The 20,462-nt window shown below is 45.0% G+C and overlaps 1 protein-coding gene across 2 annotated transcripts in view; it reads left to right on the plus strand.

Moving 5' to 3' along the window:
* ATG16L2 (autophagy related 16 like 2) overlaps nucleotides 1-20,462 on the plus strand; it is a 288,242-nt gene that overhangs the window by 140,979 nt on the left and 126,801 nt on the right. For both annotated transcript variants that reach the window (XM_069203791.1, XM_069203793.1), the window contains 2 exons: nucleotides 3,696-3,801; nucleotides 13,779-13,849. In XM_069203791.1, the coding sequence (XP_069059892.1) occupies nucleotides 3,696-3,801; nucleotides 13,779-13,849 (177 nt within the window). The remainder of the gene's footprint in view (nucleotides 1-3,695; nucleotides 3,802-13,778; nucleotides 13,850-20,462) is intronic.

The raw sequence follows: 20,462 nt of genomic DNA on the forward strand, positions 1-20,462 counted from the left end.
CACTCTTGCAGCTTTCTGCTTTCTCCCTTTGTGATGCTTTTTAGGTTGAGCGCGCAAGTAAGTATTGTGGTCTTTTAACCACGCCCACTGCACGCTCTTCACTATCGCTCGTTCCTGGGCTTGCCTTTCAAAAATCCTTTGCCTTTGTTTTCATTGGTAAATGCTTTACGTTTGTCCCTCCTTTGGGCGGTTTTGTTACCGCCCTGGACACCCACCCTGTTACATGGATAATTGCACAATTGCCTATATGTTTGACTGTGAGCGAACTTCTTTTTCCTTTTGTGTCTCTCCTTCGCATTCACACTCATGGTGGCCGTGGCGCTTTGAATTGGCTCACTTTTTTCAACAAACTCTTTGCTTTTTATTTTTTATTTATGTGGCAAGAAAAGTCCAGTTAGGAATTTACACCACCAATAGCTCTAACTGGACCAAATGCGAGACCCATTGCATTGCAAATGCTTGTTTGTTTTTCTCTTCTTCCATCTTTCCCATATGTGTCTTTTGCTAACAGTAAATGCTTGAGGCAGAAAAATAAGTGCCAGTGCCCCGGAACCAGAAAGCACCTGTTCAAATTAAACACTGCTTAGAGGGGAGTTTCTCTCTCCATCGAACTTCTGGCAACATCGCCAGATGACCTATTGCCTTCATTCAATGATGAGGCTCCTCCCAGTGGAACTCCCGGTTTCAACCATTCTGCAGTACCTCCTGGATACAGTAGACTGGTCTCTGGATTATATGGCGTTCTATTCAAGAGCACGCATTCAGGACCCGTTCTCTACTGGACCTGCATCAAATAGCAGACAGTACTCGACAAGGACTGCACCCCGGATGGTGGACGGCCCTATTTTGGGACCATGTTAGAGTTCTTTGATTGTCCTGTCTTACATTTCTTTACTTCAAACTCCTCTCTTAGTGGTACTGGACCTCACAGAGGCTACACCGGCCACGGCTGCTACACCAAGGTCGCTGCTGGACATGTTCAGAAAAGAACTGTGATTTGCACCATATCCTGTTGAGCCTGCCAGGGCCTCCAGGCCTGCTTGATGGCTGCATGGAATCACATGAAACATCAGCATTCAGAAGCTGTCCAGCCGTCCCCACCTACTGAATACAACAGTTGCTTTTGAGATGGATGTGCATGCTCACCAATAGCTGGCTATGTCACTAGATGTGGTGAAGATACGCATCCCATGTCACTGTCTCCAGGCCACTTCCCCTATATACGCAATGGAGCGTAGAACTCCTAAAGGTGGCCGCACACGAGAGGTCCATGTGCAAAATTGCCAACAAATTAGAGGACTTTGAGCGGGTATGGGGAGCTTTTCTGATAGATATTCTGACTGAGTCTGACCCATGCACCACTCCTCCCATGATTAGGAGATAGTCACCCCCCCTCCAACATCTCCCAGCACGCGGACCATGCATGCCCTTGACATGGTGACCACTGGGCCCGTTCTCCCATCCACTGCCCCACTTGACGTATGATAGTTAGATGTATGCCTAAAATGCTCCTTTCAGAACTTTCTCAGGGTCGCACAGGAAATTCAACCAACCTTTCCTCCGGCAAACAACATCTCAATACGCTATACCCCCCTGCACCCATCTCCTCCCCCCCCCCCTCGAGCGGAAGCTGCCCCCCTCTCCTTCCTTATCTTTTACCTACTCTGACCTCCCATCCCCAGAGATATTGGAACAAAATAATTTCCTCTGCCACCTGGTCCCATCATCCTACCCCACCAGCCCCCAACGTCTGATGCCCTGCATTCCTGCCCCTTGCGTAACACCACTGAAAGACGAGCAGGCAGAGCGGCTAGGTCCTCCCTTGCAGGTATGATTTAGGCCCTCCGTTACAGTTTGCGGTGTGGTTTGCAGCAGAGTCAGCCCCTGCAGTTAAGCTTGCTTACCAAGTTGAACTCCGGGTCATAGGGACCCCCATGTCCCTTCTCGAGGTACTTTGAATTACCACGTGAGTATCAGTCAGTACATGCAAAGGTTTACTTGACTTTTGTTCCCTTTCTGCATCCCCATTGACTCTTGCCCCCCTCCCTTAAATATTTTTCAATATAGTTTACGAGAGCTGTGTTTCCCCCTCCCCCTTCATTCCACATAACAATATAGGACTGGTCTATGTTGGCCTGACCGCCCCCATCCTATGGCACTAGTGCCCACGCTCATGCGGCCTCCTACGACCCGGAGACCCAGACCTTTCTTGACACTGGATATATTTATGTTCCCTGTGCTTGTTTTTTTTTTCTTGCCTACAGCTCAGATCGTTATATCTTAATTACTGTAATGTTTTACTGCTGTGGAAATAAATACAAGTTGCAAAAAAGAGACCACTGTATACGCGTAGCAATTATGTTACCCAGGTTCCTTGGAATGATAGGTTGCCCCAGGTTTTATTGCACAAGGATGTCCCTTTGAAACAGAATTCAATTGTGAAGAGAAACTGAAATAAACTTGGGCAGAGTATAGTGATCTGTGCTCCAGCAGAATGATCTCAGATGTTCTCTGTTTCATGGGACCTGCATCCAGTAGTTGCCCACTCGGGTCCCAGCCCATCATGGATGCATACAGGAGCATATTTCAGAGATTTATTTGGTGTGAATAAAAATGTACAAGTCAATTCTCTGAAACACCCATCATGGAAGTCTTATTTGAGAGGATTCAGGATACTGCTGTCCTATAACAAATTAACTAAAACATAAACTACTAAAATGTTTTAATGAATGTTGCCCAAGTGTTGCTTCCATTTAAGCTGCAGTGTGTTAATTTCTTAACAAAGCTGCTGCCTATACGTTTCTATTCAGTTTTATTTCCGTTAACAAGCATTGATAAAGCCAATTGGTTTCGCCTGTGATACGGGGGCACTGAACTATTTGCTTTGACAATGCTTTTTTCCTCAGATGACCACTATGCCTACACATTAATGGTGCCCTATTTTGGGATGCTTTTCCTTAAGCTTTATTAAAAAGCCACCTGGAAATCCTTTTCCATAACGCTTAAGAAACAGCTACCGGCAGCGGCCATTTGGCATGCACATGTACAACAGTCATATTGCTGTGTTTTATTTAAAGCTTGTTGTAATCATTCCAAGATTGTGGGATCCTTTGTACTCGTGTGCCCCCTGGGCATCCAAATTTGAATGTTAAAAAAAAAAAAAAACATTCAAAGATATGCCGGTCAAGGAGCAAAGTGGGCTGGGGGCAAGATTACAGAGCCTGGGGCCAAATTTTCAAATAGCATAGCTGGAGGTACAAAGGAGAGCAAGAAGAGTGAGAAGGAAAGGGAGAAAATATAGTTCCTCATGCAATGCAAGGTCCTGATCTTAGTAGTGGAAGGATTCAACTGATCCAATCAAACACAGCAAGGCTGAAATGTTCCTTGAGCTTAGCAATTGAAAGGCCAGGATGGAAAGCCACCGACTCAGACGCATTGAATTGAGATAGACAAGCCATTGAGTAATAAGCAGGGGAGAGACACAAAGTCCCCTCAAAGTTCAACTTTCTTATAATGGTCTTGTTCTCCTGCTTGTTTGAGATTATTATTCTACATCACTCAAATCACTCAAATTTCTTAATCCTTGTTTTATACATTTATTTTAAAGAAAATTATATTAGGCTCATGACACGATTTGGAGAATTTAAAGCTGTCAAACTACAACCATTTAATTTTTTTATGTTGTCTTCCTGCAGGATACCTTCGATTCAGAGGTAAATGCTATCAAATTCAGTCCTAATTCTAAGCTGTTGGCCACAGGAGGCGCTAGCCGAAACATCGACCTTTGGGACATCGTAGGAGGTACACAATTTGGAGGCTTTGTTCACTACTAGAGGCTTACTAGAACCCTGAGGTCCATGTCTTTTTACTACTTAAGGTCCTTTGCTTCCACCCTTTTGCGGAAGCTTCTCCAGGTGGGCGATGCTCAGCTATGTAACAATTTCCCACTTAAGAGAAACAACAAACTCAACCTCTTCTTTAAAGAGAAGACTCAACGCTTTTTTCTATTTCAGAATACTTCGAGGTCTTGAGAGGAGTCTAACTATAGTAGACAACATAATGAACATAGTGACATCTAGCACAAATCCTGTTATGCTGTATGCTATTGTAAAATATATATGGTGTTGCAATGGAAATGTCACCTGCATGTGTCACCTCCCCTGAGTGCCCAACTGTGAGTGTTTGGTATCCATGTTTTTAGGCTTTTTTTGGCCTGTCCTCAAGCTAATGTAGCATGTGTGTGAGGCCTAGACCTTTCCCTTGATTTGTGTCTTGCCGTCCACCTTGAGGGGCGCACAACACATGTTGTCCATAGTTGCAGAGTACTACATGTTTCAGACGTGTAGTGTGGTGAGGGCAGCATACCGCATTTTTTATTATTATTATAGTGTAACCAGACTTTTTTTATCTTGGCCACTGAAGTGATACCATACTGGCCCACTCGTATGAAGTCCCGCTGCTACAGGTGAACCGGATCCCTGATAGATCAAGACCATGTGTGTATACGTGTTTTTTTTTGGTCTGTGTGTTACACACATTTTGCATTCCTGAGTGAGCCAGCCAAAGCAGGCCTGTGGGTTCCATGTTGCAAGCCTCTGGCCTATTTATGGGCACAAGATGGGAGTGAGGTTACTTTGTGAGACACTTTTCTGACAATCCTGAGACTGGAGGGTTGGGGCCTAGACACTGATGTGGGGAAGGAGGAGAAAGGCTCCCTTTTTGCTACTGAGAGCTGTTGATTAATCTCCCTAAATATTGCCATTTGGTGTAAGGGTGGAGGGTGGGACTGCAGTTCCTGTGTCAGAAGGGGAAGGGGCCTTAGGAAAGGGGTCAGAAAGGGCTCAGCCTTTTGCTTCACTTCCTGCTCGCACCTCGTTGTGCCTCTGTTGTGGGTAATCCAGCCTGGAGGCAGCCCTACTGGAATGATATTTTTTCTACAATATTCTGAACTGTCCCTATTTCAGATTTAGTAATAAAATTAAATAATCAGAGAAATCTCGTTAAAGACCCTTCAAAGAGATTAATACAGAAATGTCATCATCATCATCAACGGCAATATTTGCCGCCTCCTTACCGCTGTTGTCTTTCTTTACAGGTGTCTGCAGTTTTCCCCCAAATGTGGGTTTTAAAGCAGATTTCATTTTGGTTAAATGTAAAAGGAAATGACTAGATAAGGTTATGAAGGGTTAACTCAATCCAGTGCTCCGTGTTTTCATGCTTTATCTACTCAGTCAGTCAAAATCTTAATTTTATGATTTTTTTCCAAATTCACCTTACAATTAATTTTAATTAGAAGACCAGAATGTTAGGTTCTCCATTGAAGACTAAGAAGTGACTCAGGGCCAATAATGGCTGGTATGGACCTTCTACTGCAACATTCCAATGCTTGTTTTCTTGTTTGTCCCGGTGTATTTTAGAACATTCTACCAACAGTGGTGCAATATTCTAATACTATCACAGCCCTTCTGCCTCAGGCTTCACCGGTTGTTAAAACCCCTCTCCCTCATTATAGGCCAGGGGTCTCCAACCTTTTATGTAATAACAGCTACCTATGATCAAGAAAATCACCCTGAGCTACTAATAGTATTAGTGTTGTACTAGTGACATCAGACAAGATTACATTAGTTGCCACACCATTTAAGATTACTAGCCACAGTAATCTCAGTGCATCAGTGCTTTATCAGTTTGCAATGCCTTTAGATAGTTAATACATACAAGCTCATGCTTAAATGCCCCTGGCACCAACTTAATACTATTACTAATCTTTAAATATATTTTGGGAATTCAACCATTTATCTCTAAACATCAGCTTATAAGTTCTGAAAATACACTCATTTCCATCTTGAATGCACATTTTTCAATTTTGGTGTACATATATTAATTCAGCCAAGCAAAAACTTATTTCTGGTATAGTAGATTGGGCTGCACAAAGAAAGCTACTTGCGGGTAGCTGTAGAACTACCAGTAGCTCACAAGCTACTCGTTGGAGAAGCCTTTTCTAGGCCCTCACCTGGGAACTGGACCTATGACTCGGGTTTGATGTCTTTCACAACTGCAATAGCCCTTGGCAGTGGGCTTTTAGGCCTCATTATGCTCATAATGGCGGCTGTTAATATTTCTTCCTATTTACTGTGCACTCTACACACATCCCTTCAGTGCGTAACTAAAATCTAAGAATACCTAATGATGTTTTGTCAGTTGTATCCGGGTTGTTCTTCGATATGACGCAATTAGAGTTTAAGACAATAACCCTCTTTTAGAAATGACACATAAGGCAGGAAAGTGGGAATAAGGTCAGATGAGTGAGCTTCTGGCCTTCTTTACTGCTCTGTAGTGTTTTAACTTTGGCAGTAACTGGCAAGAAGCCTCACAGTAATTACCGCTAATCAGGCAGATGAGGCGTAGTGTAATATAGCCCTCTGTGATGGGGAAGTTACTGTTCATACCCTTGTTTACTGCTGCTTATGCCACATGATTACAGACAAACCCCTAAGTATTTCTTTGCAGTAATGGTATTACAGTGGCTTGGCACAATTGCTTCACTTAATGGCAGAATCCAAATAAGGGCTTGCATCATCTCAATGCACAGTTGACCTAATTAGCACTCTATTATTTCACTTCTTGATTTTCTAGGCTGTAACTGCAGTCGTGGGTGTCAAATCAGTTATGTTCCCCACAAAAGGCTTGTTTCAGAAGTCACTAGCTTTTAAATCTAAGAAAAATGCATAAACAAGCAGATGTTCCCTCACTCCACCAGTTTTGCTGGTGCACAAGCACTATGTGTTTCACATCCATGTTTGGGTTGCTAGAATTGACAAATGTCAGTGTCTTCATGTAAAGCGGATATGCAAAAGACCAGCTCGCAATATAGTTGACGTTTTTCTACACCGACTGGATTTCGACCTGGTCTTCATTTTGCAATGCCTCTAATGTACTTATCAGTGACATTGCAAAATGTGGACTCCCACGAGGTCACAGAATCTCCTACCTAGTGAATGATAATTACTCTGGAGGCGTGTCGCAACCCCCTGGGAAATGCCTGTAAATTAAGAAATGGAGGCCCACTAGGGACAGCAGAGATCTGCTTGATGTTCTTAATCCTTGCAGGAAACATTTTCAAAACCTATAAGGATATTTTGTGAAGTTCCCTTCGGCAGGTAATGACATCTTTGAGACCATGCACTGTTCCTCTGGACCATTGCCTATTTCTTCAAAGCCAGCAGTCAGATTCCCAAAAGAAAACCTGTCCCCATGAGAATTTGCAAATAAGTCACAATTCCGACTTGGACCCCGTATAAAAGCATTAGGTTGCAACCGCAATTACATTCACAATTGATAATCCCTTTATGACTCACAAATTTCCTTCTCTTTTTTGCGATTCGTAAATTGTTCCAAAAGCCCTTTTGCGAGTGGGCAAAAGGTCTTAGTAGATTGTAAAAAACAGATGTGTTTTGCAGTCAGAAATAACCCTGTTTTTATATGAATTGCAGGCTTTTCATCACAAAATACATTTTTCATTGGACTCCTAATCGCTGGCAGCAGAAACCATCCTATTAGGACCATCCAATTAGAACTCCTAATTGCTGGCAGCAGAAATCATTGTTAGGTACCTTTCCATCTCCCTCGGCTTCTTTATGTTAGAACTAGGGGCTGGTAAAGCTTAAACTTCAACCATGAAGTGTGTGAAAGTCAGAAAACCACAGCCATCGTGAAGATTAACTCACCCGGCCACCAGCATGGATGATTTCATCCCGCAGGATGTCCAGTCAGTGGGACATCCTGCAATAGGAAGTCAAAGCTACAACCCTGAGGATGAGGGACGGTCCAAGGTTATGGGAGCTCTTGAAATAGGCTACGGTTGAAGGAATGGTGCAAGGGAATGCCCTCTGCATCACTCCGAGCCGGGGCAATGCTGGGAGTTTGGTGCTCAGATCAGAAGATGGGGATCTCTCCCCACTAGGCCATTGTCCACCTGCTGCCCTGAACAGAAAAAAGAAAACTTTCCCACTAGCACAAAGTCCACTACATCATAGTTTATTCACCAGCAAACAGCTTTTTGGTGGCACCCTTTACTGTCCTGGACAGCGCAACAATCTTTCAAGACTCTTATCTTTAGAGATTTCTAGAGTCCTCCTGGCCTGTCATGTTTAATTAATAATGTTTTTGGTTTGAACTTGGGCTCAGGGTTTGTTGGGTCATATCATTACAGAAATAATTTCATAACTTTATTACAGAGTTGGAATAACATGCTTCATTACTGTCACCTTTTCAGGCATGTCATTTCGCACAGACCTAACTACAAGGAGCAGCGGAACACTTTACAAGTAACTTTTTGAGTGTAGGAGCAGTATCTCAAGCATGTGAGTCTCCACATAGAGCAGGCAGGTTCAATAAAGACTGGATTCCAGAAATCAGAATGTGAGGGGGAAGCTGTAGATGAATTACTAGGCAGGACACTGTGTACGTTTTACAGTTTCAGAGACATGAAGAGTTTTTCGTGTGAACGTCTGGATTAGAGACCAGGGCCGGGTTTAAAAAATGCAACCATGTCCCCTTTTTACTGTCAAACACCCATACTGAGAAGATCCAGCACAGATCAGAGCTTTGTGCCCATTTAGAAAAAGCAATAGACTTGCCCCAGATTCTGCACGTCCTGACCTGCTCCTGGCAGCTGCATCATCATCCAGCAAGACTCATTCATAAGCCAGCCTGCAGCTTCCTCCACCCGCTCGCTTAAATTGGCCAACTTGCTGTCCTCAGACTGTAATTGTGCTCTAGGCTGCACCTTGGCCCAAACTGCTCAAGGCAGATACATCACCATCCAGCTAGAGGCTATCGGGAACCACTTGGCAGTTTCCACCACTCCACTTCCTGGAATTATGACCTATGATCATGGCATTGACAGTCTTGCTCCACACTGCACCGCACCACAAGCTGCTACTGAAAGCCTTGAGACCATCCAGGAAGCGCAAGTCCTAAGCCACTTTGCAGTTCCCACCACCCTGCTTCCTTGAATTGACCAAACCCTTCTCTAGACAGGAATTCTCATGACAGACTACACTGTGGCCTAAACTACTCTTGCCTTCTGTGCAGCCTCCTACAAGACCCATTCCAAAGCCGCCTTAGTGTTCCTGCCAGTCTGAACCATTGAACTGGCAAACCCAAAAGGCCAACACTCACCCCACACTGCACCACAGCATGTTCCAATCTCGTCTCATCCAGCAAGAGTTAATCGGGAGCGACCCTGCAGTTCCCACCACCCCGTTCCCTTAGATCGACCAACCCTGATCCAGAGGCTAAAACTCATGCAAGATTGTCCTATATCCCACCTCTACCCAACTTCTCTGTCATCTGCATTTGCATCGCATCCTGAGATGTCCCAGCTAAGGTTGGACAAGGGCATTACCTGCTGGGCTAGCTCAGGCCAGAAAGGGCCTAAGGCAAAACCTGTGCTTCTCAGGTAAGCCAGCATCACAAAGTGTGGCAAATACCATGCACCATGTTCTACACCTGCACCCATTTCTAAACAACACTTCCACTCGCATCATACTCAAGCAACAGACAGTCAGAACCTTATCCACGTGCTGCACCAAATCATTCTTATCAGCACACACTCTACAGTCGTCCACACTCTTGAAATTGTGATGTAATTACAGCATTGAACATGGACACACCCTTTAACACATAAACTTGGTACATGCATTAAAACACATTCTTGTGTCCTCAGTACTGCAGGCAGCACCCAAGATGCAGCCCGCACACAAACAAGAGGAGGTCTGGTTGTCATTCGCAAGTGTTCCTGACCCTGCACCCTTAGCTGCCCAACAACACTCATTCAAATCCCTCACTTCCCACTGACTTCAAGTGCCCCAACCATCATTTTCAATCTGATCTACATAACTCCCCCATATCGAAGAGAACTTTATAGAAGTCTCAGGTCTCATCACCTAGACTTAGAGCAGCCTCGCAGGAAATGGGATTTACCTGGGCAAAAGAGTCCCTACTAATCAAATAGCATCAAACACAAAACTCTTCCAAGCTCCAACAGAAAAATTGCATTTAAAAACGTTGTTGTCGTACTATATGTATACTTTTGTTCAAACACAATTCATTACTGAAGAGATGCCTCAATTTTTAATGCATTTTTTTTAATCAAATACAGCAAAAGTATAGAATAATATAGAACTGAACACAGCTAAATTGGCCCCCAGTCACAACCACAGAATTACTAAAAACACCTATCAAGTCCCATTGGATTAAAAAAGGCCCTTGCTACGGACCCAGATATCTGATAGAGACAGCTAGCTGCAGATTCCTTATCCTAGAATTCTTCCCAGGCATCAGACTTGATCCGGAAATTTTCCTCAGCAGTACCTTTGCTCGTCGGTAGAGGGCATCGAGCGACTCGGCAACGTCGTCGTCCCCGGACATGATGTCAGCAGAATCCATATATTCCCTCCTGCGATGTGCTGAGGTCAGTTTCTTCTTTTCCATACAGCAACGCGGATCCAGTGTAGCTGCCTATTACTGGCCTTTTCATACCACGGTTCGTGGTTCTCTTTTTGTTGTAGTTTTTCTGACTACATTGCCTCTCATTTAGTACCCTTGGGCAATTTGCCTGTCGTCTCTGTTAGTATGGAGTTTTGGTTTTGACATTGGCTCTTTGGGGCTTTTGGAAGTAAGCTGCTTTCTGCAAGTGACTAGTTTTGCTTACCATGTAAGTATGTGTGTTGTACTCCTCCGGGAGCCTTTCCTCTGGTCTTCTATAGAAGGCTTGTTTTTCCATTTTTCAAATGGGTTTTTCTTGTTCTTATTTTCGTCTGCTTGCAGGCTCATCTTGGGGTTTGTTGCAGTTTCCCCACACTGTCTTATGGGGGTTGTTGGTCACCTGTATTGTGTCCTCCATCCTTTACATTTCCTAAAGGACTGCAATGCTCAATGTAGCGTCTATTGCCTTTGGTGGTTCCGGCTCCACCATGACATGGGTTCCCGGCTATCCACTGCAGCAATGTTATATCAAGAGAGGGACAAATACCGTGCTCTGCACTGGAGGGTCCCTTCCTCTCTTTCAATTTTACTCTCTTGCCCGCTCCTCTTGGGCCATTCTGAGCTTGTGTTTTTCCACGTGCTTTGTTCATGGGTATTTCCTTCCCACAGCATACGGTGGGTTCTTTTGGTTGCACTCCTCTTCTTGAGGCAGTGCCATTCCTCCTCCTGACCTACTCAGGGTTATCCCTTGTTTTTGCGTATCTATCCTGGCTGTACCGTTCCCCTGCCCTTTCACAGGTGGGGTATGGTGCTACTTCCAACCCTTGCTTCTGGAGCTCTTTTTTCGGCTTGCTGTTGCCTTTTCCCTCGCTTTCCCTGTTCATTGTGCTGGTTTTGAAAGCGTTCTATCTTTTGCTTCCTGTTGTCGGCATTCCTTCCATTTCTCTTGGTGGATTGCTGATGACCGGTTGTTTGGTCCCCTTCTATGCAGGCCTGAAAGCTTTGTTTCCTTACACAAGTGTCATGTGCACTGATTCTTTAAGTTACTTTCCATCCATTCCGTCCTTATGGCTTGTGGATGGTTCTGTGTTATTCCTGTACAACTTTGTGTTTTGACACCTTTTATCCTGTTTTTCTTCCGTGGCCTCGGCCAACGGTTGTCTCTCCCTGCTTCCAACAGCCTTGTGGACGTGGTCATAGACCCTGTCTTTTGACATGTTTCCCCTTTCATGTTGCTTTCCTGACCTTGAGTTCCTTCGGGGTGCCATGGTCGGTTTGCTTTTGGATCATGCTCCCTCCGATGTGTTCTATGCTTTGTTGCTGCACTGTTCTGTGGGTTCCCTTGCGTGCGGATGCTTATTCTGCCTCCGGTTCCCATGTCAGGCTGCTATCTTGTTTTTCATGCCTGTTTTCATTGTCAGGGGCTCTTTTGTTCCCCTTCACTTCTTTTCTCACACTCATTTTTGCTCTGGCGTTCACACGGGAACGTCAATCCCTTTTTCACTTGTCGTTCCAGTTCTGCATCCAAGTGCCTTTCTTCGTACACTGCCTTGTGTATGTCTGTGTGCTTCGCACTTTTGCACAGAGCCTTGTTGCTCTTTTCCACTTTATTATTACCATTTATGCCTGGTGCTGCTTCCCAGCTCCTTCTGAGGCGCCCATTGCAGCCTGTCTGTACGTTTGCAGTTTTCATTCATTCTTCCTGATCCCTGCGCTTTGGCTTGTGTGTGTTGCTACATATCGCCTCTGCTAGGGTACTGTCTCATTCTGACTTTGAGATTGTTTGTATGGCACGCTTACGCTCGTCATTTTCCTTAACTCTGCTACGCGATTCGTCTCACATGTTTATGGTTCTATCTCTGGTGGCCATGGCCATGTTTCCCTTTCATCTACTGCTGTTTTTTTCACAGTTATCCCACCCCTAGTGGTGTAGTCGCTGCCCACATTCCTGTGGGAAATTCCCGTTCCAGTCCTGCCTTCACATACCCCCTATGGCTATGCTGTTCATTTTTTCATATGAATAGCTTATGTTATTCTCTCGCTCTCTCTGTCTCGAGCCTGGTTCTTTTGTTCGCACCCGCCCTCTGTGGTGGTAGCGGAGGGTGAGAATTGCTTTGGTATCTAATTCTAAGATTAGTAATCCGCGGCTAGTTGCCTCTATCAGATGAACAAATTATTTACCTTCGGTAACACCTTATTTGGTAGAGACATAGATTAGCCGCAGATTCCGTATCGACCCACCCATCCTCCCCTCCTGCGAAATGTGCACTCTCCCGTCTCACTTGGGGTGATTTTGGGTGTTTACTTGGTCCTGTACATCTCTTGATGTCTCTTCTCTATTCTGGTTGGCATATATACTATTACACTGTTTTTTTCTTTCACTGTCCGTTTCTCTGTGGCTCCGCATTGTACTGCGGCTATAAGTCACCGAAGAAACTGGCGTCAGCGTGTCGGAGGAGAGAATATATGGACTCCGCTGACGTCATGTCCAGGGACGACGTCACTGCTGAGTCACTCAATGCCATTTACCGACACCCAGAGGTACTGCTGAGGAAAAATTTCCAGATCCAGTCTGACGCCCGGGGAGAATTCTAAGATAAGGAATCTGCAGCTAGTCTCTGTCTCTGCCAGATAAGGCGTTACAGAAGGTAAGTAACTTGTTCTTCAAGTGTCAAGGAGACACAGTAGATTCTTTTCTCCTTTTATGGCCAACAGCATTGAGCAGGTTACAAAGTGTTGACTTAAATTTCAGTGACTAGACTCCAGATTTAACTTCCACCTTCATCAGGACCAATCAGAATATAAACTGATGTAGTATAATGGCAGCTCTTCAGTCTCGAGGTAGATCTATGCGACAGCCTAATTTTTGTCTTGCTCCCAGGATAGGTCCAATGACAGCGGGGCCTCCGCCACGAGTGTGGAGGACCTTTTTGAATCAGACCCTTAGAGTCGTGCTTAAAGTGGCTGCAGTCTAAAGACCTAAGACATGGAGGCAGCATGATTTGCAGAGGATCACATGACGACTCAAATTTAAAACTGGCATCAGAGGTAGGGTCTTGTAGGTCCAAATCAGCAGTAATTACAAGCTCACACCACTCCCTTAGTAGTACCACATCTTTCTTACACTGATGAATAGTAATAGTGATAGCTCTAGTATTTATTTTTCACCCACGTCTTACTTTTCTGCTCTTTCAAGTGGTACCATGTTGGACTGGCCAATGCTTTTATCAGTGTTCAGTTCTCAGTAGGTGACCTTTTCAGAATAACGTAACTATGTTACTTTGCCACAGGATCCCTGAAGAGTGTGAAGAAACTAGAAGGCAGTAACAGCACAATAACCAGCGTGGAGTTTGATCCCACTGTAAGTATCAACAAGTATTGACAAAGGTAGTAGGTAAGATTTTGCAGAACGTAAAGAGGTGTGAAAGTGGTACGTGTTGAAATTTATGAGCAGAACATACATTTGAAGAAGGGAATTTCACATGGTCAAAGTGTGGAATCTATTTTTTGCTGGATAAGAGGCCCCAGGGTTTACTTTAATGGGTTAGTGCTTACTTCAATGGGGTTTACTGTAATGTATTGAGGATTATAATATGCAGTTCCATGTGATGTTTTAGTGTAAAACAGATGTAGTGAAGTGTGATATGTTAGTATGTATATAAAGCAGCACAGTGTGATTGGTTAGTATTTCTATGATATACAGTATTGTGATTGTGTACTTTCCATAGGATGCAGTACAGTATGGTGGGTTCGTGTGTATACCCTGCAATGCATACAGCTGGCTATTGACCTAAGTTACATTGTGGGGGTTTGGGAATTCCCAGGTTGCAGTGAGGTGTGGAGCGTTATCTTCTTCAGGAAGCAGTGTGGTAAGTTAGTGTCATCGGGTTGCTGCACAGCCCTGCTAGCCTATAGTGCAGTGTATTAAGTTAGGGCTCCTACAATGTAATTCAGTGGATTAGTGGAGATGGGATGCATTGTACTGTGGACTTTTAGTGTCCCTGTGTTTCAGCACAATTTGCTGAGTTTGTGTCTTTAGATGGTACTGCAGTACAGTGGGTTACTGCCTGTGGGATACAATGCAGTGTGGTGGATTAATGAATCGAAGCGGCAAGGTGATTGGTTGATGTGCATGTATTGGTGTCCACTCTGGTGACTCAGAGTCACCAGAATGCATTGTTTTTGATTTATGGTTAATCCACCTAGGTTGAAGTTCAATATGGTGGGCTATGTGCCCCAAGGATGCTGTGCAATTAGGTGGTTTAGTGTCTCTAGGGTGCAAGCTGTGTTTTGGCTTTTTTCCCAAGTCTGCATTGCTGGGGGGGGGGTGGGTTAGTGTGTGTAGGGCACAGAATAGTGTGGTGGGTTGTTTTTCCATATAAAGCAGTTCTGTCTTGGGTGTATGCGCAGGCTTGAGTGACTAAGGTGCAGTGGTGGAGTCATAGTGTCAGAAGGATGCAGTGAAGTGTTGAGTGTTAGCATTCCTATGGAGTGGAGTTAATTTCATTAAGGTGCAGTAAAGTGCTTCTAGGGTGCTGTGCAGTGAGCCAGTGCTTCAAGAATGCAGATCAGTGCAGCTGGGGCGCACTGTAGTATAGAGGTTTGGTGCCCTTATGATGATTCACAGTGGCTTACTGTCTCTTACATGCAGTGCTGTGAGGTGGGTTAGTAGACCCAAGACAGCATATGAACATCCCTGATGATAAACCAGAAGAATGGGACTTGTATCACTCGACCAGTTGGTGCTTTCTAGTTTACAAACCAAAGTTTGTACTCGTTGTGGAAATAAGTGGGCATGACGTGATGATATTTTGACCCAATACAATTTCACTGACCATAGTTGCTTCTCAATTCCTTGTGCTGGTCACATGGTGTTGAGGTCAGTGCTGAATGTATCCAAGCCTTCATTAATGTGTCTGGCATCCATCTACTTGGCAACCATGCTGTTATACCTGTCAGCTTTAGGGTGGTCTTCTCCCATACTTTTTGCCTTCCTCCTCCATTTGTGCTAATCTCGTTTTTACTAGCTTTAGGAATCTGCACACTTTACCACTGCTAACCAGTGTCCCAGTGCGTGTGCTCACTCCTTAAACCACAGTGACATTGACTTATCCTCAGTTGGCATATTTAATTTACTTATAAGTCATAGTAAAGTTGTACTACATGTACCCAAGGCCTGTAAATTAGATGTTACTAGTGGGCCTGCTCAATTTGTTGTGTCACCCATGTAAATAACCATTTGAACATGTCTAAGGTCTGCCATTGCATCCTGTGCGTGCAGTTCAGTTTAAACTCACATTTCCACCTGGCAAACTAAACCTTTTGCCAGGCCCAAACCTTCCATCTTAATACATGTAAGTCAACACAAGGGTAAGCCCTGGAGAGGGCAGGTGGTGCAGTGTATTTAAAAAGTTTGACATGTATGTTGTCCATGTCCTGGTAGTAAAAAAGTCTTCAATTATTTTATTTTTTTACTACTTCAAAGCCTAACTCTCTCATAGGATAACATTGGAGTTACAATATTACATGTAATAACCTGGAATTGCCAAATGGGAGCAAGTAACCAGTTCATGTTTGGGGTCTTTGGAATTGTAATGAAAAATCCTATTTCATGTTGAAGTCAGATTGTAGATTATAATTTTGAAAATGCCACTTATAGAAAGTTGCCATTTTCCCGCCTTAGCCGCATAGTGGGTGTAGCCTGTCTCTGGGTCACATGAATGGGTGTAGCTGAGAGTAGAGCCCATCTTGCTCCAGCCCTTCCTGGCCAAAGTCCTAGCGAAAGAGAACAACAAACAGCTCTCTGCCTATCTTGAACAGCACCACCTCCTGAACTCCACCCAATCAGGGTTCCACAGCAACCACAGCATGGCAAACACTCTACTGGCAGAAACAGACCACATCTGATAAAAAATGGACAGAGGAGAAACGACGACTCTCATCCTGCTCGACCTCTCTGCATCGTTCAAGAGGCCTCCTATGGAATCCTCATCACCAAACTACAGGACTCAGGTATCCAAGTGCCCGCCCTAAGCTGGTTCACTTCCTTCCTCTCCAACGGGACACAAGTCATACTCTTCACTTTCACCTCCAAACACAAGAAGGTCGTCTACGAGGTCCCTGCGGGCTCCTTCCTCAGCCCAACCCTGTTCAACATGTACATGGCACCTCTTGCCAGCATCATTATAACCCCCAGCATCAACATTGTATTATCCCTGAAGATGCTCATCCTCATCCTCTCCCTCACCACCTGCTTGTCCTATTTGGCCAGCTGGATTCGAGAAAACTGACTCAAACTCAACACGGGCAAAACAGAGATCCTGATCTTCAGAAGTAAGAGCTCTCCATGGGACTCCTCCTGGTGGCCACCCAGCCTTGGTCCCAGGCCCACCCCCACAGCTGCGTTGTAATCGCATCCTGCTTTCACATCCTTATAATACTTCACAAGATGTTCAAATGGCCCCAATGCATACAAAACACACTGTTACACAGACCCTCATTACTAGCAGACCCGACTATGGCAAAACACTCTGTGCCAGCATCTCCAACCAACGCATGCGAAGACTCCAGACCATCCAAAACACCACTGCCAGATTCACCCTAGATGTCCCCAGCAGTGCCCACAACACTCCCTCCTATCTCAATTAAGTACACTGGATACCTATCCAGAAACGTTGCAAATTCAAGCCGCTCATCCACTCCTAAGAAGTCCTCTGCATCACAGGACCAACGTACCTCAACGACCGACTCAAAATCTACCAACCATCCAGACAGCTACGATCCACCTCGCTCTCTCTTGCACAAATCCCTGCATCCGCAGAAGCAAAGCAGGAGGGGCACACTTTTCTCCTTCATCACCCCCAAATACTGGAACAAACTCCCTCTACACATCAGAACTGCTACTCCACTCCTCAAGTTCCACAAGAAATGTAAGACCTGGCTGGTCAACGAGCAGCACCGCTGGGCCTCCACTCCTGCTCCAGCGCCTGGAAACCCTCACAGGTAATATGTTGCAGAATACAAATCAGCATAACAGTTGGGCTTTGGATATTCCTCCTAGACACCCACTCACGATAAAGAGCTTAGAAGTGCCTGGAGGGGCCATCACTGGCAAGATGGGAGGGCGGAACTGGTTGCAGCCCTACTTACACTTGAATAGGCTGTGTTCTGCCTCAGCACAAAGGACTGCATACCCCCTATAGTTAGTCTGGCACCAGGGCAGGGAAGGCAGGATGCCTGGGGACTTCAAAAGTGATTTCAAGCAGCTTCTCCCACCTCCCAGAGGAAAGGTACCAGGTATAAATATTGGACCTCGGACACCATCTCTTCAGTACATTTCTGGACCTGTACATAATCTGCCAGAAAGAAGGACTGCTGTACTCCAACAAGGACTGCCACTTTGATGGACCGCTGCTACAAATGACTGTTGCCCTGCTGCCTGCTGCACTCTAGCCTGGGTGAGAAGGACTAAGCCTAAATTTGTTGAACCCTGAACTCCGTAGTGACTCCAAGGGCTACTTGGCTAGCCTTCTGACTTGAGCCCTGGGGATAGTAGTCTCCATCAGCCTCAGCCCAGCACCTGCACTCTGCCATCTGTAAGTTTACCCAGCCCAGAGGGTCACCCCTGTTGTGGACCCTTGGAAGTGGGCCTAAGGTGCGCTGCCAGCCTCTGTGGACCCAGCAGAACCAACACATCTTCCTGCTGCTTTGCACAACCCCAAGCAGAACCAACACATTGTCGCTGCTGTGTGGATCACAAAGAATCATGTCGCAGCCAATAGCCTCATCTGAACTGCCGCTGTGTGGTGCATGCTCAGTGCAGGCCCCTCAATCCCTCATCGATGGTAGCATCAATGACAGAAACTGTATTGCATCCTCGCAGCTCCTCAGAACTGACGCATCGCTCCAACTGCACAATGGATCATCGTGCTGGATTTTGCATCGCAAGCCCTGTCGACTAGATCATCGGCAACGATGCAGGCCCTCGCATTGCAGCTTCACGGCACTTCGGAACTGATGCAATGCTTCAGCTGCGCGCTGCATCTTCGAGGCAGAGCCTCTCAACGCTCCGCAAAACATGATTCAAGGTACGTTGTTCAGCTGGCCTAATTAGGTCCCTGCAGCCGGCCTGTGCTCCATTCCCGTCGACCTGAACGTATAAATGTATCCTGGTCCAGCAGGACCAGATATCCACAGTTGGTGAATTGTGCTTTTTGTCATTATTTTCATTAAATTCTTTAAAATTGCATATCTGTGGTTCTACTGATTGGATTTTTGTTGTGCTAGTCCTGTTTTATTCATTAAATATTAATCTACTTTTCTAAATCTGTGGGGGGATCCTTTTGTGATGTGTTTTCATTGTGTTACTGTCTGAAGTGTTGCTCAAATACTTTACGCATTGCTTCTGAGATAAGCATGACGTCTCTGTGCCACACTACCTGGGGGCTAAACACAGGTTAGTTTAGGGTTCGCTTGTGGCTTCACCCTGAGAAGAATTGTGGTTGCTACTTGAGAAGGGTTCTCTATTCTCCCAATGTCTTACACTTGTCCCCAAATGAATGAGAGCCAGGAGCCTGTAGCTTTATTGAGCAAAATGTGAGGCAATATTTTTTGTTTTGTTTACCCTGAAAAAAGACGTATTCGATCCTGGGTAATACTTCCCAAATGACAATCAAGTAAAAAAAAAAAAACGTGTTTTGTGACATTTCTTTGGGATCCTAGTAGCAATTGTCAAAAGCCACCCTCCTCACCCCTTTGTCCTGGTGCCAGCTTTGTGCCTTGGATTGGTTGCCTAGAGCATTCAGCCTACCGCTGGCCTACAATGTATTCATTCCTGCTTGTGGCTTAAATAGGCAGTCCTCTGTGGTTTAAAAAAATAAACAGATCTATGGGTTTTGGCATTGCTTGTTTCATTATATTGAGTTCGTAGACTTGTCTCACTGTTTTGTGTCGCTGGCTGGTAAAAACTAGCAAATACTCCTTCATTACCATCAGGGGGCAGCAAAAGGCAACTAATGCGCCAGGACACCAAGATTATCAAACCACTTTGACAGTTGCAGGTGAATCGCTGAGTATATATTAGAACCACTGGTCAAACGGCTTTCTGTGTTTTGTTTTCTCCATGAAATACACATCTTACTTTCTCGGTACGAATAAGAACACCTATATTTCTCTTAACGTTAGAATGATTCCATCAACATTTGCATTTGTTGTAGATGTCGATAAGAAAAACCCACGTGGTCGCGTGCAGCGGTGCAGGCGTAGTGCTTAAGGGGAAGGATAGTCCACTTCATGGAGCGTACTGGTCAGCCGTGGCCATTGACCTTTGACCCCAGGGGGCGGCCGCGCAGCAGCAGCTGGTAAAGTCTGACAGAGACAGAAGCATAATGGCTCCAGTAGGTTGGTGGGGGCGAGAGTGAGTGCTGCCCTTGAGAAGAGTTTGTGAACTAGGACCAGCTGTTGCATTTTCATTAATTCATACTCAGGTTGACTACAAATCCATGGGTTCTAAAAGGCACTCATGAAATAGTCCAGTATTTTATTGAGTACCAGGCAATCCTAGATCTCATCGGGCTGCTTGGGGTTCACCCTCACCATGGAGACAAAACTATGCACTTTTTAACTCTGCTTGAATAAAATAAACCTCTAAAAAACATAGATAGTGAAAATAGTGGGGATATCATTTCACGTGGTTTGTGAACTGTTCACAGCCTCTTCTTTCACTTTTATATTTCTCTTCCTTTGATTTTTCCACCCGTCCCTGCCAGACGTTAGTGGTATTTTATGGCTAATCTTCTGGATAGGACAAGTAGAAAGATTAAAAGTCACCCAAAACTGAGTCTTAGTCCTTAGAGAGCAGAAGTAGACTGTCCCGGGCAATTTACAACAATAGTTGGCAATCTGAGGCCATTGACAGCAGAAGTAGACAATCATTAACAGCAGAAGTAGACACTCTGAGGCCACTGACAGCAGAA

The sequence above is a fragment of the Pleurodeles waltl genome, chromosome 8 (assembly GCF_031143425.1).
Source record: "Pleurodeles waltl isolate 20211129_DDA chromosome 8, aPleWal1.hap1.20221129, whole genome shotgun sequence".
Taxonomy (NCBI): domain Eukaryota; kingdom Metazoa; phylum Chordata; class Amphibia; order Caudata; family Salamandridae; genus Pleurodeles; species Pleurodeles waltl.